Raw genomic sequence first — 23,204 nt, 5'->3', positions numbered from 1 at the left:
GTCATGACGTTTTCATTGCTCAATCTAAACAGGCCACCCGGTACATTTCGATCTGTCTCGCGCTCCTCTTTCGACGTTGTAGCTCGCGATTAATAATTTAAGACATAGCCAGACTGTGTCAAGGAGTACCGCGCTGCTGAATCTTCTAACGAATTCCAGAGATATTAATGGTTTTTAATATCTAACGACATCATTAGAATGAGAGACGTTCGCGTCGTTAAATACGAATTGTCGTTCTGAGATTTCCTTGCTCCGTATAATTCGCGGAAATAATAACTACATCAATTACGTTATCGTCCGGTACAACCAGATCAGCTGATATAATAGAAATTGAGACGCATTTATAATCGAACAACTTAATGGAAAATGGTATTAAGTGATGAACTTTTCCGCCTAAGAAAACTTGAGGTAAATGACATTCTAAAACTTAAAAAAGCGTTCCAATATGATAAATTTTGTTGTTGTTTTTTAATATAAAAAGGACTATATAATTTTTTGTCTCGTTGTTTCGTAAATATATTTATATATATTTCAACTTCACAAATTTTTTTAAGATAAATGACAAAAATTAACGATATTCATTGTTGCGTGTATTTACAACGGTCTGAAAGTTCATGACGAAGATTTTTCGATAAATATAGATTTTACGTATCATTTACGTAATTTCGTATCATGCTATAAGTATTTATTTCGTATTTAGGAAATCCACTGAGACCACTTTCTCGGTGAGCTCATTCGATTTATTGCTTTATGATCTTCGTGATTTTTTACTCGATTTTCTTGTTCATCTACAGATACGTTGGATATCCTTGGACCTGAATGACTTCTACTATTTTTCTCCGATTCGCACGCTACTAATACTTAACCGCGTCGTCCGAGACTGTTAGATAATGGATAAACAATGCTGTATACAACGTTACAGCATTTTTATTCAACAGTTAACACGTTTTCAAACACGATTTTTCCTCGACGACTTTCTATCGACAATTCCAAAAGTAGGTAGTTTCAATCCAAGTTCGAAACTCGTTTGCAGCTTTCAATCTCGAAAAAAGCCCTGCTACTCGCGAAGCAATTTTCTTCGAATTTCCACTTTCGAAGACCGATTTTATCGTGGAAGTAGCTGTTTCCGCATCCATCCATGTTAAAATCATGTCGCTTGGCAAAAGACGTCGTTAAATGTTGCGACGAAACGTCAAACGGATATATACGAAAGAGGAAGAAAAATATTTCACATTCGAAATACGTAGAACGCACAGTGGAGTAACTTGGTTAAAGAAGCCAGTTAAAATTAGAGTACTTTTTATTTTTAAATGAACTTTTATTTCATTTTTGGCCAGCTTTTTAGGTTAAATACTACAGTGCACCGTTTTGATGATGAAAAGAAATTGCTAGCGCGGTGAAAATTCCGCATTACCGCAATGAATAAGCAATATGCTTCGTTATTCATCGTGTTATTTGCGCGGTTTCGATGTGTGGGAACGGCACGTACACGTGTCCATATTCTTCCGTTCCCCCGGCGGCTTTTATTTTCTGACTGTTGCAACAGAACATGGCAACGCGGTCATGCGATTTTCTTAGCATCGTTGAGGCTCGTTTCATGATCTTTCCTCCGTATATATATACACATGAATACACATGTACAAAAGTGGTCGATGTGCAACGCTTTAATAAACGTAGGTACTTGCCTTCTAGCTAAATCATATTCATTTTCTTTTTTGCACGCGTTTTTTTTCTCCACCACCATCTTGAATATACGCGTCAATAAAGAAAATTGGTCCGAACTCGCAAACACAGTGGTTCACATATTATTTCTCCTGTCTTTGAACGATCAAGAACTCGTAGAAAGGATGAAACGAATTACATGTGCCGATTAGAAAGTTGACGTGGTAATGGCTCGTAATTGATGCGAATTACATTAATCGAAATCAAAGGCGAACCACGCTCATTAAACGATTTTACACGATGGAAATTGCTACGATTACATCGTATGTATTTAGTTGCGACATACGAAACGTTTGTTTCGTTTGATCGACGGGCGAAAGAAATGTTTTTTTCTTCAAAAGAACCATTTCGTTGGTCGCTCGAAACGAGACGAATCGACCTACGTATTTCGTTGGTTGCAACGTCGAAGAGATATTTTCTATGGAAAAAGCAATTTTTCTCGGGAGGAAAAAATCGCTCTGGTAATATGGAAAATGGTATAGAGGACAAACGTCAAGAGTGTAATCAATACAATAATTTAGTAACAGCCGAGTATTGTGACGAAGTGACAGGATGCTCTAGTTTCAGCGTCAGCAGGAAGTTACAAGCTGCGAGCTACGAGCTAACAGTATTTTCATTCATAAGCAAAGAAAGCAGTGTCGTCCATAAATTTTCCTCAGTAAATACATATTTATGAAACTACCTTTTTGTAGATAAATTAACAACGATGTTAATTCAAGTTGAAATTATTATATGCACATTTTATTCGAATTCCGTTACAATGTCTACTGTAATAATGGTAATAAGCAATATTTCGCGGAAGCAACGTTCCAGATCATGAATGACACGTTACAACAAACGCAGTAACGATACCGTATTTAGCCACAAACGCATACATGTACAGCAGCACGTACAGGATGGTAATTGCCTTGGCGAAGGTGATGTAAGTGCGAGCACACGCCGGCGATATTGTTCTCCACGGAGCTGGCTTTTTTACTCAGCTCGAAACGCGACGCGAGGCGGCGATTTTCCGTGTATCACTCCCACCGCGCAATTATTTCGTGCATTATGCTTGTCGTGTGAACGAGGTCGAATCATGTCTGCAGTTTTGTTTCAGCGTTTGTGAACGCCAAAGAGTTCCGTGTCACCTGCAGACATAGATGCTTCTTTATTTCGTTGACTGGACAGGCACGAAATTAGTGTAGTGTAGTTTGGTGTTAGCGTAATTGACGGTTTATTATACCCATACTAATAGGACTTTTGGTTTGGATAAATCCCCTTATCAGCTCATAGTAATTTATTAATTGCAGACAAAGATTATTAGTTTTTATTTTTCTGAAAAAAGTACAACATTTTTTGCGTAACAAACAATACATTCATAAAGGATTTATATACGTGTCCAAGTTTATTTAAAATAATATATGCTATACGTTTATATTATTATCTCTTAAGAGGTTAAATATAAACACGTTTTGACAGCAGGATATTCGTCACGGATTGTATGATTGCATTTTAAGAAACAATGTTACGCAGCATCTGGATGTACCAGAATGAACTTGAACAGTACATAAATAAACTCTGACACATGAGTTGCTATATAACATTGTTAGTTGTATTATGCAATGCAAAAATATATACGCGAATAAAATAAGCGAACGGGTCTAATCAACGAATACATAATATTAGAGCTACGTACGAGCAGTAACGCGCTTAAATAGCGTTTCTAAAGCATCTTCGAACAATTCTGAATAATTATTTGCGTTCCAGGCAGCGTTAAGTGTCGATAATGTGCGAGGAAACGTTCTGTATTCGCAAGTTGCGACCAATTTCTAGAATCCATTCTACAGGAATTCTAGAAAACTATATCATTACAGTTAACGTCTAACTCTTGAAACTTTCATTCTAAAAAATTTCTTAAATTTTGTCGATTTAAACGTTACACTTAACGTTCTATACTTTTCTCCTATAATAATTCTATAACAAACGGTCTGTTGATTGTTATGCATTTATGGAAAACTTGAAGATACAGATAATACGCAGAATGTGCATAATATGGAAAAGTATACGGCAAGAAAAGCTTGGAGCACCCCGCATAAAATATGCAAAGTGTAGTACTGGCTGCTATTATAATGTTTAGTAGATAAAACCATCTGAAATCTAGATTCCATTTTTTTACCATATTTATAAACATATGAATTTGCATAAATATCTGCAATCTAGTAGTAAATAGGTTTCATAGGAATATTATTTCCAAACTTTGCTCAACTTTCGACATTTTTCCAAAATTTAAGAAGGAAGTTCTTACTAATTCTACTTAGAATCTCTGAAATTATTGAATCGCAATTGCAATATGAAATGTCAGCGATTCGACTAATCTTCGGTATTTTTTTCTGGATCTTCGTCGGGAGCTGCAACGCGTGAAAATTGAAATGGAAAACATTGAGTATTTCGTTGAAAACGTACTTCTTTCACAACATCTCGACCAGATCCAAATGGATATCGATAGACGGCTGTATTCAATCCATCAGCCTGTTAAGTCCTTTTATGTAACAACTAGTAGGACGTTGCTTGGGAAAACAGAAAGGAAAGTGCAGTGTGTATGTACGTGGGAATGTGCGGCGCTGTTACCGTTTATTGCTTAACCTCATCGCGCGATTGAATGAGAATCGAGATTAGAGAAGACGAGGAAAAGCGCGACTGTCGTTTATGAATATGAAGAACATAACATGTTGTTCGCAATGTCGCACGTAACAGATTTCTTTACATTACAAGAACATGACTGGGCCAAAGATGATTTTCAAAGAACGTAGCAAGATTACTTATCTTTAGTTTCCCTATTTGTATATTCAAATGTCGCTACTGAATAGCAAGCATAACGTAAAAACTCGGACATTAACCTAAATCTTCCTATTCGTTGGTCAAAAAACTTGGTCGAAAATGCTTGATGAAAAAGCAACCTGGCGCTTCGACAGAATTTTGAGTTGCAGGAGCCAGCAAAGGACGTTCAAAGGCTGGCAAAAGATTCGAAGTGATAATGAGTGGTTCACTATATAATCCAATACATATAAAACTTTTCTGTCGATGTGGTTTCTGCCAATGGACATATCGTTTTGTTCTCATTTTACTATTTCTTGATGGCACGATTCCTTTTCCCATTGGCAAACGAGGTCGAAAACGAATCGCCGATGACGTTCACACCCGCGGGAGATGTTCAGCGTTCAGAACGGCCGCCGGCCATTTTCCACGACCTCTGAATCTCAAGTCCGCGATCCACTTTAAACGCGAACTTTCACGGCACTGATATGCTCGGCAAAAAAGCATGCTCCGCGAGAAAAAGAGAAAGAGAAAAGGTGTGTCCGCGCTGCTGCGAAGAAAGAATATTAATTTCGAGCTAGGGAGCGTTTCACTGGATCTGGGAGATCGAGAGTGACTCGGGTCATTTAGAAAATGGAAAACATCTGCTACCCGACTTTTAGGTCGCTTCTCTTTTGTGTCTGTCGTTTTCCGATTGGATGACGGAAATCTTGGTAAAGTTTGAAATCAACTAAAACTTTTTTTTTTATTATTATTTAATTTGTACCTTACAATTTGTCCAGTTGGATATTTGGTAGATAACTAAAACTTGAAATCAGTTTTTTACTACTTTTATTATTTGTTTTGTTGAATCTTTTGATTAACGCCAGTTTATTCAAGAATGCCAATAAAAAATAACTGCTAATCTAATTTTCAAACCCTGTAGTTTTCATTTCAATCGTTCTTTCTCTACTCTATTGCGTGATTGAAATCCTTGAAAAATGTAAATGAATCCCAAAGCCTTCAAGTTAACAATAAAGGTCGCTTTTTAATTGCTTTTTTGTTAGCTTTTTTATGGATGACTTTGGACTTATTATTTTATGGATGACTGAGGGACTTTGTCTCGTACTATTGACCTGCATCTTCATATTTCTTAGTTAATTTCTGGACATTTTCCACGTTTCCTAAGATCCATAACTTTCACTTTCTGGTCTTCTTTTCTATACCTGCCTTCTTTGACTCGTTTCACGAAAGGGACAAGTTTCTGGTGGATCAAGAATACCTGAACATCCCTTTTTCTCCAACGTTGGTTTAACGAACATGTTCCGGATTAGTTTTCCCAGAAAGAAACCTTACCTACCATTCGTTTTCTCCAAAGAAAAGAGGGATTTCTACCGATGTGACCGTTCGTTTCATCAAACGTACCGAAATTACGCTCCTCACTTACATTAACAGTATTTTTTCTCTTCGTCCAATATAGGCCTCTTAGACCCTCAGTCTTCGATCGGTAGTTTCCTTTAACTTCAAACAGCGCTGGTTTTCGTTTCTCATATTTTTCGACCAGTATTTTAGTCAATTTTCATATTTCGCGAGAATTGATTGTAATTTTAATAAATAAATAAAAAAAATGTCATTTATGGATCAAAATATAAAAAATTTTACTGGCTCATTGGCAGACGTTTCAACATAAGCGTGCAGAGTAAAATAATGCTATATAAAGCCATATTAAAACCTGTTTGGACCTATGGGATCCAATTATAGGGAACAGCGAGTAATTCCAACATAAAAGTTCTTCAACGATTCCAATCAAAAACTTTGAGATCCTTAATAGATGCACCTTGGTATATTATCAACGAAACAATACATTGCGACCTTAAGATACCTACAGTTAAAGAAGAAATATTTAAGTTCAGAAACAGATATAATATAAGAGTTAACAACCACTAAAACCCATTAGTTACCCAATTAGTTGACACGACGGATCAGATCCGCAGACTAAAAAGACATTACGCTCTAGATTTAAACATTAAATTCAGCTAGAACCAAACATACGATAATCACCTATTATACATGATATAGTACCACGCCAGAATAATTTACTTATTGTTGAAGTGGTTACCACTTCTAAGGAAACTCTACATCTGGTCTTTTTTAGTTTTCTCAAGCACTGAAGCCATCGACAGCGCGTAGACAAAAGACTGCGACGAAGTCAGGCCATAAACAGTAGACAGGCGACGTTGGCTTCGGGGTTTTTCAGTTATTAGGTAACGCAGCTAGCGTGCGGATCTGGACCAGCTCAAATTGTATTTTACTTATTTCACTTTTATTTAAATATATTTTTCTACCTTACAATTTATCCACGTGTTTTCTCTGTTTACACACCGAATAACCTCAACACTTATAATTCTCAATGAGAATTCATTCTGAAATTCTTCCAAATAAACAAATATTTATGGTTTTTCATATTTATATTGGATACCCATTTTGTCGTTTTTTATATATCATTATTTAGTAGCGTAGAGAATTTTATACGCTCCAATATATAATTATTATTTTCCTCTAAAATTCTTGCTCATAATTTTTATAATTTCTCACCATGTATTTAGGATCGTTATACAAATGCACAATTCTATTATTTATATGTATGTCGGAGATGAAAGAACACCGGAGCCTTTGGAATTTTGGATAATCCCGCAACATTGTAACCTAGAGTCTACTGTAGCTGCAATTGAACAATTGTAGTTATTCAATCCAATTGTAATTGTTCGAGAGTTGTGATAGTGAGCTTGGGCTCCAGGCGACAGTCAGTCGCCGAACGTAGCCGCGGTCACGGGATGAACGCTTTGTCTAACAAAGGCATGGAATAATTCTATAGCTCTCCTTAAAAAGGAAATAGTTGTAACACTCGACAGTAAACATTCCAACGGTCTCTGTCCCGTAGCTCGCCACACGCAGACCCTATTCTTCGAGTAAGATGATTGCCAGATGTCGATGCGTCTCCGCAGTACATGTTCAGCTAGCTCGACGGCCCCTTATAAATCTTAAGATTTAGTCAACTAAAGTCCTTCAACAGACAAACAGTCTTTGTCTCAACTACGGGAAAATAGGAGAGACCTATTTTTCAACGAGCAGCGTCTCCCACTAGTAACTTTCCCTCGAGGGCGGCTAGCATCTTTTTCTAACCATCGATATGGAGATTGACCAATTAGCAGCAACGCCAATTTCCCTTACTTTCTGAACGAAGGCTTTTCTCGACGAATCCGATGATCTCGTGTCCTTAGACACACCCCAATATAGTTTTCCTCTGTGGCATCATCGGCACGGGAAAGTCATTCTCGCTCGCGATCTCATCGATGAAAAGAGTATCCCTCTACGACCAGTGAATATTACGCGTCCGACTTAGATTTTGTGAGTACGTTCATCTATCATCCCGTCGACCACGGATTCGTTATTGAACCTAGGATCATTGTCATTAGTTTCTCGAGTACCTAACTACCACGGTTACTTGTCCGGTTCTATAATAATCGTATTTGCACTAGTCAATGTCTTCTCTATTGCATAACGACAACGTGTAACCCAAACGAAGATTCGTTTCAAGCCCCAAACCCTAATTCTAATGTAAACCCGACATATATATCTATTATAATATAGTATATTATATGATTAATTATCTCTTTAATAATCTAAGGTAATTACCGTATTCTGTACGAGAACAGTAGATGCGCTAATACTTATAAATGATAGCGTATATGAAGAATTCGCTATAACGCTATTTAATTTTGCAAAGAAAAAAATAAAAGAACGCGCGTAAATTTGAATGTTACAGAAAAATGGCTACAAGATAAATAAAAGCAAACCCCTGTAAATGCAACCATATTACATTTACAATAAGAACACAGAAACTAGCAAATATCCAATTGAATGTCACGCACATAACACAAACAAAGCAAGTTAAATATCTAGAACTCCTCCACTTAGACACACAATTTACATGGAAACAACATACTAAATAAATTATAGTCAAAGTACGGATAAAAAGAAGACAGATATACTGGCCAATAACTAACTCCAAACTCAGCATAGAAAATGAACTAAAAATCTACAAAAGAATAAGAAAACCAAGTTGGGCGTACGGAATACCACTATGGGGGACAGCAGCAATGAGCCCCATAAATAACCTAGAATTGCTACAATTGAAGACACTGAGGACAGTAGTCAACGCCCCATGGTATGTCAGAAACGAGGATATACTTAAAAATACCAATGGTCAAAAAAGAAATCGGCAGGTATGCAGAAAAATACAAGAAAGAATGGCAACACATTCAAACCAGCTGGCTGCTAAAGCGAGCAAAACTCTTATAGAAAGAAGATTAAAAAGAAAACCCCACTGATCTGACTTCACTAAAGAAATAAAATAGTGAAACTCAAAGATGGTATCCCGCTGAGGATAGCCATCCACGTGTTATTTAATAATTAAGCTAGAAAAATTTACCGAATGCCCAGCTGGATACATTGTAAAGTACAAATTAGATAATAAGAAAAAAAATTTGAATGCACCTAATTCAATAGCAAGAGACTGGTTACTTTACTCTATACCTTTCAGGAAATTGAAATCTCGTGTCTTCGTCTTCGTTTTCGTCTTTGACGAACGAGTATCAATGAACACCGAAGAGACAAATCGGTGGCGGAGTAAAAGCATCGACGAAAGCGAGTTCGTTGAATGAACAAGTCGAGTCGAAAACGAAAGGAAATCAGAGGGTGTCGATCGGGTAGGTGTGAAAGAGCGAGGGAAGCCAATGAGGAACACGTAACAAAAGCCTCCACGTTGGCACTCGGCATCGAGCCGGGCCGATATTCTTTATTTAGCTGTCGATAACCAATCGGCTGGGTTTTATTTAGACCCCGATACCATTTCTCCTCGCTTTTCCTCACACAACGATGCTCATTGTTACGAAGGAGTAATCTGTCCTGTGACGATTATCGCGCTGTCGTTCTCTTTTCGTTCTCCACCGTAAAGCTGACAGCACATGGCGCTTTCGCGAAACGGTGTGATCGCAAACTTAAAAACTGAAACGTCTATAGAATGTCCAGTGTGTTTGTTTCTACAATTTCGTATTTTTACTCCCGAACATCTTGCATGCTCATACTTACATTGATCAGACACGTATCTGATCTTGAATGATACGACTGGATCAAGCTCATGGATATTGAATACCCACGCATTAGTTACTACTACAGGTTCAAATAAATGAAAATAAATTAAACACGTCACCTTTTCGCTACGCAGAAACACATGCTTTTTAGCTCAAAATAAAAACTAAGATTTTCCAGTTAGAAATCATACCGAGTTAATATCCGAAAATATATGAAATATTCCAAGTACAGTACTCGTTACGATACTCAGCTAATAGGCAAAATAATTTTCTACCTAGGTTCAATTTTTTAAAAATATATTTACAAAAATATGAACTTACGTAAATGTTGGCAGTCTATTTATAATTCCCTGCAACATTGCAATAAAAGAAATATATCGCGAAGGAAGATATTTCTTCGAGATTTATCTATCAAGTAAATTAACGAGAATAAACAAAGAAGAAAAATAGAAACGAAAAACAACGATCAGAGAAATAGAACATTGAGCGGAAGTTGGAGAAGAACAACGGGCGCTTAGGGTTATCTTCGATCGGGTTAAGATTTGACCGGGGGCAAGCTTTTATCGGGCCAATTAACTGCACGCGAATTTATCGCTGTCGATACGCTTTTCTTTGCACTCATTTTGTAACGCTCGAGATAATGTGCCATATGTGCACATAGCTACATAATATACGTATACGCTACGTGTAGCATAATACGATACAGATTTATTGTAACGTTTACAAATTTCTTGCAGATAATAAGTTACGGCGAAGATTAATGTACAATATTTCTCGGTTTTTCAATTCGTAACCACGCGAATTATGCCACGAACACAAATCTTTGTTCGTTTGACACCTACCTAATTTGAAATTTGTGAAAAAATAGACGGTGGAGAGCGCTGGAGGGATTTTCGTGCGCGTGAACCAGGAGCTGCATCGTAAATTATGATGATCATTTATTGACAGCGGTCCGTGGATACATTGTATACACAGTGCGTGATGTATAGGCGCGATATATCAGATACTTGGACCAGATCCCAGCCTTGAGGGTTTATTCTAGTAACGCGAGGCTTTCCTTTTCAGATCTCGCGCGCTGCAATCACTGCATTTGTCTTGCATAATGCCAGAACGATGTGGAGGAGAATGGAGACTCCCAAAGGGCGGAGATAGATTTATGAAGCTTGTCACTCGCGTATACACACATCTACGTTCTCCTTATCCGATCCCTTCATTCCGCGTGGCTGATCTTTTCACGTCGTCTTCGTTCCGACCCTTATCTTTCGTCAGGAATTTCACCTCCACTTTCGTTCACAAACGTTAGGATATTTTTAAAGAGACAAGATAAATTGGATAAAGAATAGAACAGCACAATTGTATTGGGTTGTCCCAAAAGTTTCTTTCGTTTTGTAAGGAGATAATGGATACACGATCTTTTTTTTTGTTTTATATTATTTTATTGAATTATGTATGATCCATTTTGTTCCAGTAGAACATCATCATTGTCATCATCATATAAGGAAATAATAGGTGCACAACATTTTTTGTTTTATATTATTTTATTGAATTCGGATGATGATTGCTCAAGATGCGTCAAGGAACTCTAGTCAACTGACCTTCCGTCACGATGATGCTGCGCGTAGAATCAAACATACGATAAACACATATTATTCAAGTTAAAGTACCACGCCAGAATAATTTACTTATAATTCTCAATGACAATAGATGGTAAAATTCTTTCAAATAAAAAAAAAAAGAAATGATGCTGCGGAGGAAAGCTATGACGGGGTACGTCTAAGGATACGAGATCATCGAATTCGTCGAGGAAAACTTCCGTTAGGAAAGTAAGGGAAATGGGCGTTGCTGTTAGTTGATTAATCTCTAGTTTGGTGGTTGAGGAAAGGTGCTAACCGCCCTCGAGAAAAAGTTGCTAGCGGGAAGCATTGTACATGAGAAAAACTAGATATCCCGTATCTTTTGTAGTAGATAATAAATTTGGGGAATACTAAGACAAAAACTATTTGTTCGTTTGAAGGACCTTAGCTAGAGAAATCCTAAGACTTACTGCGGGGATGATTATAAAACCAATCTGAACGTACGGAATACCACTATGGGGAACAGCAGCAATGAACCATATAACCAAAATAGAGGCAATGCAAGCTAAAATTCTTTTTTTTTTTTTATTTATTTATTCAAATTTTACAATTTGTCCAGTAGGACATTTGGTAAAATATTATAGCGGTATACTAATATAGCATGTGGGTGGCTACCCTCAGCGGGGTACCATCATCGTGTTTGTTAGGTTATGTCCTTTGTGAGATCTGTTGGGTGTTTCCTTTTTAATCTTCTTTTTATGCTTGATGTGTGGACCGTTTCCGCTGCCAGCCAGTTTGGGTGCTTTGCTATTCTTTCTCTGTACCTTCTTGCACTTGTGTTAATCTTCTCCTTGACCGTTGGTATTCCCAGGTCTTTCCGAATGTCCTCGTTTCTAACGTACCATGGCGCGTTTACTATTGTTCTGAGTATAGCTAAAATTTTTAGAACAGCACCATGGTAAGTTAGAAACCAGGACATTCGAAAAGACCTGGGAATACCAACGGTCAAGGAGGAGATTAGCAGATGTGCAAGAAGATACAGAGAAAGAATAGCAACGCACCCGAATCGACTGGCAGCGGAAATGGTCAACACATCAAGCATGGAAAGAAGACTAAAAAGGAAACACCCAACAGATCTCACAAAGGACATAACCTAACAAACACGAAGATGGTACCTCGCTGGGGGTAACCACCCACATATTATACTATTATACCACTAAGCTATGATATTTTACCAAATGTTCTACTGGACAAATTGTAAAATTTAATTAAATAAAAAAAAAACTTACTGGGGGTCCTTAGGATAATTGATAGTATACTATGAAAATGTTTCGACATCTGGAAATCATCTTGTCCGAAGGATAGGGTCTTATAGGGTGTAGCAAGCCATGAGACAGAAACCGTTGGAAGATTTACTGTTACTCTAAGATCCTTAACAGATGCACTTTGGTATGTTACCAACGAAACAATACATTGCGACCTTAAGATACCTACAGTTAAAGAAGAAATATCCAATTTCAGTAATAAATATAACATAAGTGTCACGTCTGGCGACACTCTACCTAGACCAGGCCACACACTGCGGGCAGGCTGGCAACCAGATGTCCGCACATCCTTATTGCGTCAATACTCTAGCACTTATCATAAATCTCAGGAATTTTGTAACTAAGGTCCTCCAGACCAAACAAACATCTCTTTACCCAATCGTTTTTTTTTTTTATTTATTAAAATTTACAATCAATTCTCGCATTGGGAATAATCGTTTTCTAAAGGTTTATTGATGAAACGCCATTCGATTTGCTTATCGGATAGGAATGCGTTTACTTTTTTCTTGTGGTCGTCCGATTGTAATAGATCACGAAGTTCTTGTAGCGCGTGTTGCTGTCGACGGGGACGTTGGTAGAACGTCCCCTTCTCTGCTTTGATGTGGAATTGATTTGATCGCCGTTCGCCCGTGTTGTAAGAAAGTCTATCAGATGTGTATAAGAGGGCATTTTTTTGTTGGGTAAGGTGCATTGCCAGTCGCGAATGGTGGACGACATTTGATGTGACAGGTTCGCCTAATTTTTCTGGCGCCCGGAGATTCATCTTGACCGTTTCGAGAAAGTCTACGGTTTTGAGTGTTTCCGTCGTTATCTGAGAATAGTTGTAGATCAATGCCCAGTGGCGCATACAGATCTTACGGTGGCAATCGAATTTCTCCTTCAGAATGTCAATAGCGATAGAATAATTGGCCTCTGTACCGTCTAACGACTGGATACTTCTTGCGGCCTTCCCAGTCACGGTTGATCGGAGATAATTAAATTTTTGCACGGGTGTAAGTCGTTCGTTACGATCTATAATGGACGAGAAGGCGTCGTAAAATGAATGCCAATCCTCGATGAAATTCTACCAAATGTCCAAATCGGACAAATTGTGAATGTAAACAACTAAATAAAAAAAAAAAAAAAAATTCTCGATGGTGCCGTCGAAAGTAGGCAAATGAATTTCAGGAAGTTTAATCGGTGTCGGCTCGCAACCAATACCTGCTTCGCAATTTGCCGATCTCGAGATCGATGTTTGTCGCAAGAGATGATCGCATATTCGCTAACTTATCATATTGCTCGGATATTTCGATGCCGAGCGTATGTTCTTCTTCGTCTAACTGTTCCAATAAGAATTAACAATCGCCAGTTGCTCAATTACTTGACACGACGGATCAGATCCGCAGACTAAAAAGACATTACTCTCTAGATTTAAACATTAGATTCAGCTAGAACCAAACATACGATAATCATTTATTATTCACGTTATAGTACCACGCCAGAGTAATTTACTTATAGTTCTCAATGAGAATCGATTGTAAACTACTTCCAAATAAAAAAAACAGATTTGCTATCGAGTGCCGCTACATTTCCAATAGAACATCATTGTCATCATCATACAAGGAAATAAGTGCACAACATTTTTTGTTTTATATGATTTTATTGAATTATGTATGATCCATTTTGTTCCAATAGAACATTATCGTTGTCATCATTATATAAGGAAATAATAGGTGCACAACATTTTTTGTTTTATTTTATTGAATTATGTATGATCCATTTTGTTCCAATAGAACATCATTATACGTAATTTAATAAAATAATAGAAAACAAAAAATGTTGTGCACCTATTATTATTATTATTATTATATAAACGAAAGAAACTTTTGGGACAATCTGAGACAATTACGTAGAAGATTTAAATTGTATAATTAATAATAGTACAACCGTATAATTATATGGAAAAATATAATTGACTCTTTTCTCTGAAATATTTTGAATCTTGATCTTGTAAGAATACAAAACTCTAACCAATTTTCTATTCCTTTACAAATCTAGATTAATTAGATTTAAACATTAGATTCAACTAAACTCAAACATACGATAAATACTTATTATTCAAATTATAGTACCACGTCAGAATAATTTTCTTATAATTCTCAATGAGAATTGATTGTAAAACTCTTCCAAATAACAAAAAAAAATCTAGATTAATTATCAGATTTTGCACGAGACCAGCATGTGACTTAATATTTATGAACGAACGTGCAAATATATCCGAGCGCACGCAGGTTACTTCATATCGAAATCTTGTATTTTATTGGTTTTGCGCTTCGTCGCCGATAGCGGAGGCTTGATACATAGCGAGAGAAAGCTATAGGATACGTCGAAGGAGTGCGTGTCAGGTGGCGAGAACCGCAGTGGATTGTGCACTTTTGAGGATTGCGTGGAAACTTGATTCGTTGCCTGTTCGAAATTGCTATTTCCAACTGTTTCTCCATCAAAACGTTTCTCCCACTTTGATATAATTACTAGAGCAGTAGATAGAAAATCATACTCCGTAATTAATGAAAGAAACTAATTACAGTATACAAGTTTGCTAATACCGAACTGTTTTATCCTTTCTTTTCTACTACTGTTAGAAAAATGGTAATGTAACATCGTCTTACATAGCAAAAAATCAGATTTGTGCTGGCGTGGGAATGTTTTGCAGTTTGTTTGAAGCAAAACGGCGGGATTTCAACGATTATGAGCCATGTCTGCAAGAAATTCGTTCTAATTGAGAAAACACATGTTTCGCATTTGTGGTAAAAGTACGGAGTTTCACTGGTAACCAGAGAAAATGGTTAATTTGTACCGCTTTAACGATCTGCGTATCTGAGTCTGGCCGTTATATTAAAAGAAAAACGAGAGGAACGAAACAAACCTACGTTGCCTATTCGTTAATTCCCGGCTTACAATCTCAAATCGACTCTTTTCACTCCTGAATGCGCCGATGCATAAGTACGTTCGTTGTTACTTCATATTTCCACCGAAAGTCGCGTGACTTTCATGGCAATGAAAGTAAATCGATGCGATTCGCTGCAGCGTTAAACGACGTAAAAACACAGACCTTAAACCTGGCTCTCCTTTCTCTTTTAAAAATCAGTAATCAGACTTTTCCGTGAATTCTTAATTCGCGACGCGAAGATGTTATCTGGTGTTCGTACAAAGTGAATCGTGTCCAGATAAAAAGAGAAAAAGAGGAGTCTTGATAGTCACGTCCCACGTTTATGCAGCCATCGATAGACTAACGCGAACGATGTAAAGGGGAAAATGGAAAGAAAAGAAAGAAAGAAAAAAAAGGAGGGAAAAGAATCAAATTCGAACAAAGGAGAGAGAAATCGAGTGATATTTACCAACGAGGAACGCGTTTTCGTTCAGCAATCGGTTTCTGGCGATCGACCAATAGATCGACCGCTAAACCAGCGATTTCTTTCCCCCTTTTTCCCCAGATAGCCTACGGCTGACCGAGTTTTCACCGCAGATAAGATCGCGGCCCATCGAGCCGCTATGGTTCTTCATTCATGCGTCCACGCAGTCCCATCGGGATGCTTGGCAGCGGCTTTAATGCAGGCCGCTGGACTATCAACCGTACGAGTACTGATCCGAATGAAACAGCGTTCGCAAATGTCTGGCACGGCGCTCCGCGAAGCGTGGCCCGCGACCTATTAACCCTTTAATAAGTTACGATAGATTGCACGACATTCATCGTGGCGGCTTGCTTAACCGCTTCCGACGAATAACCCAATATCCAATTATCCGGATAGTTGGTTGATAGCGTGATTGGTAGAAATACAGAAGACGGGGATTAACTGTCGAGTCTGATCGATGCCGATTTAAGTAAATTTTTATAATTTTGGTTGAATACGGAAATTGAAGAAAATGCGTTTTTTTCCCCTTTTAGATTAATGTACGTACGTACTGCGATTGTTCTGGCAACGAGGGGTACATTCTCGAACGCGTAGGCGTGTGTTTGCGGTGCGTAGTATGTATAATTAGAAAAGGAGAGCATTAGTCCAAGTTAAGATATTCTGGGAATTCAGTGTCGTGCCGTGAAATTCTTGGCCCCTGTTTGCCAGGTTCAACCTGCGCCGGAAGCTTACGCAATTACACGATTAAAATGAGGTTACCGTCGTTATATGCGGTAGACGAAACGCGAGCGAATCTTCAACATTTTTGCCCGCTTTGCCTCTACCTCGTCGTTGTGTAACCTGAGTGGTTCGATAGACGATGGAGCTTTTATTGTATATAGGTGCATAACTATGTTCTTCCTAGAATTTCACTATACAAGAAGTAGAACCTCTAAGTAGAAATTACTTTCACCTATTTAGTGGCGAATTAATCTATTAAATAGGTAAAAACTTATCTATTCAATAATTCCTTTTTGGATATTTTGTTTATCTTTGCGCATTATGCGCGTTCTGTGCATTTTTCCATTTTTACAATTCTCATAAATACCTAGAAATTCGCAGGCTAGTTATCAGAAAAGCTCTAGCAACTAATTATACGTTTCAGGTTAATTAAAGCGACGTAACGTGCGCGTCAGTAACAACGTATGCGTTAAACTTTCTTCTATCCACACTTTAAACTCTAAACAATGATCGAGCTATTCGAAACACGAATCAAAACGCAAGTTGACCATAAGCATTCGTGATGGAAGTTTTATCGCAGATGCTAATTACCGATTGTCCATGTTCTGCGTCGCAGTTCCAGGTGAGATCACGCATCGCAAATCATCGCAGTTATTTTCCCCTTAAACGGCATTCTGCGTTCAATTCGCTGATGACGACGATCAAATCGGTTTTGGATTTGCAAATCGTCGGGGTCACTCGGTCTCGATCTCTGATTTATTTCGTATTCTTCTTCGTCTACAACGCAGTCTATTGTTGCGAATGGAAATCGGTCATAACTGAATTAATGATTGAAATTAAGAGTGAGAAAGAGAAAAGTCACGTTCTACGGTTCTTTTGTCCTCGCTCTTCGATTTTTATGACCTCATGAATTCATCGTTCGATTTCCACCTTCTGACATTTTTACCCTTTAACGAATTTTCCCTCTGATCGTCCTTTCTTTTTTCTAAAATGAAACACCGGAACAAGGGGCAGCGAGAAAAAGGACAGCGTCCCATGCAGCAGCGCGCTATAATATCGATCCGATATCCAACAGTTGTGCAACATATACATGTTTAGCTTCGATTTACTCTTCTGGTTCATCTTTACTGGACTTTCCTTTCTTTTTCAATGCGGCAGCTCTTTTTGCCGCGTGAATTTCGGTCAATCGGCTAACAATTATTTGAAATTCTAAGAACCACAGATTCACCTAATCGTATCGGGTCTTATTTTTCTATTCATCGAAAAAGCTAACAGAAGACAAAGGTATACTCGAACCTATGGAAATTATTTTGTATCGAGTTGTATCGACTCGTGTATCGGCTTTTAATTTTCAAATTTTCAATTGTAATTTGTTCAACTGACGAAACTTTCATTTACGAGAAGTATTATTTGTTGTACGGAAGAACGAATCGATTTATACAGATAAAACTTACGGAAGAATGAAGTTTGTAGGATGGTTATTTCATCGATTGAAAGGTCTTGATAGATTTCTTCCTCGATGACTACCATCTACGTTACGGTCAATATTTGCCGAGGAAAAATAGCACGTTGAATGATATTAGGCAACGTTCATCAATCAGTTTCTACTCTCTCGCTCAAACCTATGAACACACATTGCTAGTAATAAAGTGTACGATCATCGTGACAAAATTCCTCGAGTTTCAAAGTGTGCTTGACGTAATCTTACCAAGCATTCATGAGAGAGCCTAACGTGCTGTTTATACGCGAGGTAATCGGTGGAAACAGCCTCTAAACTTTAAATAAAATTAACTCCGGCCAGCAGCGATTTTCCTTGCTGTCAGAACGTATCGCAGTATGTAAGCAGTTCCCTTCCATCAACTTCCAACTGCCACATTGGACACTCGTCTCGAAACTGACCACGTAACGTTGAACAAGACTCGTAAGGAGACACTCATCGTCTCGTATCATCGCTAGAGAACGTAGTTTGCTAGAACATCATATTTTTTTGTGATGTAAAAATAGATAAGTCGCGATTTTGTTACACATCTAGAAGAATTTTTAAGTTAGAAAACGGTTGGGTAGGTTTAGAAGAGAATTTCATTCCTTTAATATCGGTTGGACCTCGATTGGATGTCGTAATGTAAGCAAAATACAAAGGGATATAATCTGTTATTTATATAAACGCGTCCCGATTTATTCGAAACCCCACGTTTGCTCGGGATCGCAGAATACGCGTGTGGATAGTTCGTTTCATTCGTCCGTGATGATGATTCTACGAAGATTATTCGACACGCAGTCGCGACACCGTTGAGGACCTCTAGCCCCGTGACACGGCAAGGGAGAGGGCATAATTTACAACTTACTGCACTCCCGAGTGACTTTGTTATCTCTTCCTCGAATCGGGAATGACGAAACCCAGGCAGCCGCTCCGAGTGTTCGAAGCTTCGCGTTTCTTTACGATAATTTTCATGAAAAACAAATCGGTGTAAAAAGAATTGTACTTTTCGTAAATATATCTTGCACCTAAATTTTAAATGATTTTCAAATTAGATAAGGCTGAAACCAATGATTATGCATCGATAACACGATAACATGGAAGAGATAATTTGTTCGTTAATTAGTTAAGCATTGAATCGATATCATAATCTCTATCGTATCTATCATCAAATCAAAGTAGAAGTAGAAAAATGTAAATCCTTAGCAGAATTGTTTGGAACCATCGGTTTGAACGAAACCTGGACGATTAGGTGCAAATTATCACTACAAATCCAGGGTATGACGCAAGGTATTGAGATGATCCGAGCTGTTACGCGACCTTGAGCTTTCGTCGCGTGCCAAAGTGCCAACATTACATCGGTGAAGCTCGATCAATTATACAAGCGACTTGCGGACACTGTGTCGGTTGGTCGCTCGTTCAATCCCTTGCCATTGGAGGTATAATAGCCTTCACGATATATATAGCTAAGTTCTAAACAAAAGCATCAAGTAGCAGCATAGATTGGTGCAGTGATATTCAGAATTTTGGCTTCATTCATAAATATAGAAGCACGACTAGAATATGCTTCATGCAAAATATATATGTGTGTTTTTATTAATTATTACAATTCGTTTCTTAATTTACCGATTGTTTCTGTAATAGTTACTTCTCCTATTGATAAAAGAAAAAAGTCTTCTCGAACGGATTAACTCGCCTTTCCCGTTTAACTGGTTAGAGTTCGACGATTGGTATTTCGATCAATAAAAGCGGGACAGTTCATTTGGACAAATATCCCGCGATTAAGAGTTTGATACGATCGATCGCCCTTTGCATTGCAGATGTCGATCTTCAGAACCAAATCGATGCGTCGTTGGCGATGCCGGCCACTTATCAGACCCTCATTGCCCGTGCCCAATTGGCTCAGCAATGCTGTGGATTGGCGCGGGAGCAAACCAGGATCTGCGAGAGGCTGGTCCACGATCAACACCTTCAGCAACAGGGCTGGGCTGCCGTGGTCGCGAATCTCGAGGACATCACGCAAATGTTCCAGTCACGGGCCGATGTTTTACAACAGAGTTTCACCGTCTATCTGTCGGAGAGGCAACAACACATGGAACTACTTCAAAAGTGAGTAATACAGAAAACAAACATTCCTATCCATATATGCATATATATATTTTTTTTTATTTAATTTGCATTTCACAGTTTGTCCAGCTGGACACTCGGAAATTTTTCTAACTATATTGCTAATTAACATGTGGATGGCTACCCCCAGCGGGATGCCATCTTCGAGTTTGTCTATTTTATTTCTTCAGTGTGGTCAGTGGGGTGTTTTCTTTTTAGTCTTCTTTTTATGAGAGTTTAGGTTATATGAATATTACCGACCATAAATGCTTTTTATATTTCGTAGACTTCTATATATATAATTACGGATAAAAGGAACTGCAATAATTTTATTCTCATATTGTATAGAAATATACAGGGTGGTTGGTAACTGGTGGTACAAGCGAAAAGGGGGTGATTCTACGCGAAAAAAGAAGTCGAAAATGTAGAATAAAAATTTTTTTTTAATTTTTTTAAAAATCTACAGTGAGATCCGTTATAATGAGATGTGATAAAGTGCACGCGTACCGAGCGAAAATTCAAAGTCGATTTTCTCGAAAACAAAGCCTCAAACGAAAAATTTTTATTCTATATTTTCGACTTCTTTTTTCGCGTAGAATCACCCCCTTTCCGCTTGTACCATCAGTCACCAACCACCCTGTATATGTATATAAATTATATATATATATATATATATATATATATATATATATCTATATAATATGAGAATAAAATTATTGCAGTTTCTTTAATCTGTAATTGTGTAATTAAATTACATCTTGTAAGAAGTAAGCAGATGTCTGGTTATACGGTGGTGTAAGCAAGTTTAGAATTTAATTTACAACAAGATTTGGAAGTGATACATATTTAAGTATTTTTCTATTAAAAGATGGATAAGTTGAAGTTTCATGTGCATAGCATTTAAGTTTTGGGGACAATAAATAATTAAGATCAAGCGCAACGTTCAATTAGAGTTAACGATATCATCCAATTTGCATAATCACGTCGTGACTGTAATCACGTCGTGACATAAGTTGTTGAGGTCCCGGGTTCGCTTCGCTTCCCGTAAAATATGTATATATATATATATATATATATATATATATATATACACACACACACATACGTGTATATTTATGGTTCACGTTCAAATTGCAAACGTGATAGTTGGTTAGTTTTTTTTTTTTTTATAATGATGTTAATCACACGCTCGATACATTGTTACGTTCCAAGGAATCGTGTGTGGAGAGCGTGTAGTGTCGCGTGACATTAAGGAAGACGTGAGTTTCAAGGAAACGAACATAATTGGGATACTGGTAGTAAAATAACAGTCAACGTGATCAACGAAACGTAACAGTCCTAGCAATACTATAAACACTAGCAATTAAGTAATTGTTAAATCGGTCATTCGTATTTGCCGTCTGCATACTATGTATTAAATGGGTACATATCAAACTTCGAATTTAATAGGTCATTACTAGCCATTAAAGTTGTTCCATCGTTAACTATCAAATCATATTAAAGATGGAGAGACTTGTTGCAAATCACGTATATACCATGTTGTATCGAGTTATAAGACAAATATAACAATCTGATTATTGGACTCGTACGAAATCAGAACGTTAGTGTCGTATATTTTGATCATGAGTTTGGAGAAATTGCCACAAAAGTGGCTAAAAACGTAAATTTTTGACAAGTTTAAAGACCTCTTTTATTTTGTTACACGTTGTAACTGTCTTTAAACGGCCAAGGGGCCATTATTATATTTATTACATATTCAAAAGTCGTTCAGTCTTTAAAGAGACTTAACTTGCGTGTAAAAGAAGGCGAATAGGGCTAAGAAAAGCAGTGACTGATACATGATTTTAGGCTCGTAACATCGCGTTGTTACAGATAGGAAGGAAAGTGAATTTCGCAAAAAACATTTTTTAATACCTTATATCGATAATTCTAGTTATCATTTGCTGTCATTGAACGTGTCCATTCTCTAAACTTCATAAATTTATCTTCGCAAACTTAAATTTTTTTCTTGCAGCTTCAACGCTGACCTGGGCACACTGGCGCAGATTCCGATTCTACCAGCGTTAAGAGCTCAGGCCGAAGGTCTGTTGAGTCCGGACGATCAGCCAAATCAATCGGAGAAGGACTCAGATGGCAGAGAGGAGGTTCTCAGCTTGCTTAGATGGATCTCGGCGAAAGACAATCAAAGTAGTCTGGAGCAGGTGGCGGAACAGTGTTCGAGGGGTTTGGAACAGTTCGACGAGAGAGTGATGGAGGCGTTGAAGACTGAAGTGAACGCGGCCATTGACAACGCGAACAAGCAGGATATGAAGGAGATCAAGGGTCTTGGCGAAAGACTGTTTGCGTTGGAACAACTGATGGCGCAAACCAAGAAACTGGTCCACGAGCAGGGAGAACTTGCTCAAGGTTTTCTTCAAAATCAGAGCCGAGCGAACAACTTGGGGGATGCCAGTGTACTTCCTGATCTCTGCACTTCGCACAGGCGCCAATTGCTTGTGATGCTGCAAAATCACAACAAATTGCGCGACATTAGGCGTAGATGCACTAAAGCGAAGGAAGAACTGTCGGTGAACATCTATCATCGGCTCAAGTGGATCATGTACGTGGAGAATAAGATGATGGAGGTGGATGGCAAGCTGGTAATGTACCACGAAAGCCTGAAACGTTTGAGAAGGCATCTCGAGGTGCTTCAGCAAATCCATCTAGCGCCACATATGTACATGAACGCTGTGGCCGAAGTAGTTCGAAGACGAACCTTCTCGCAAGCTTTCCTTGTTTGGGCTAGTAACCTGGCGTGCCAGTTGTTGACTGTTCATAGCGAGGAACTGGCTCGTAGAAGAGAATTCCAAAGCAAATTCGATGGTCACTTCTTGAATACCCTATTCCCTGGCCTTGAGGATACGCCGCCACCTTTCGCCACGCAAGCTCCGTCTGTTTTTGATAACGGACTGCCCAAGGTATTT

General features: G+C 38.0%; 1 protein-coding gene across 2 annotated transcripts in view; it reads left to right on the top strand.

Annotated features, from left to right (window-relative positions):
• LOC126864212 (RB1-inducible coiled-coil protein 1) overlaps window positions 1-23,204 on the top strand; it is a 57,864-nt gene that overhangs the window by 24,284 nt on the left and 10,376 nt on the right. For both annotated transcript variants that reach the window (XM_050615308.1, XM_050615309.1), the window contains exons 3-4: window positions 19,956-20,244; window positions 22,256-23,198. In XM_050615308.1, the coding sequence (XP_050471265.1) occupies window positions 19,956-20,244; window positions 22,256-23,198 (1,232 nt within the window). The remainder of the gene's footprint in view (window positions 1-19,955; window positions 20,245-22,255; window positions 23,199-23,204) is intronic.

The sequence above is a fragment of the Bombus huntii genome, chromosome 3, assembly GCF_024542735.1.
Source record: "Bombus huntii isolate Logan2020A chromosome 3, iyBomHunt1.1, whole genome shotgun sequence".
Classification (NCBI taxonomy): Eukaryota; Metazoa; Arthropoda; class Insecta; order Hymenoptera; family Apidae; genus Bombus; species Bombus huntii.
The sequence above is the reverse complement of the archived record's forward strand: the minus strand, read 5'-3'. Positions and strand labels throughout refer to the sequence as shown.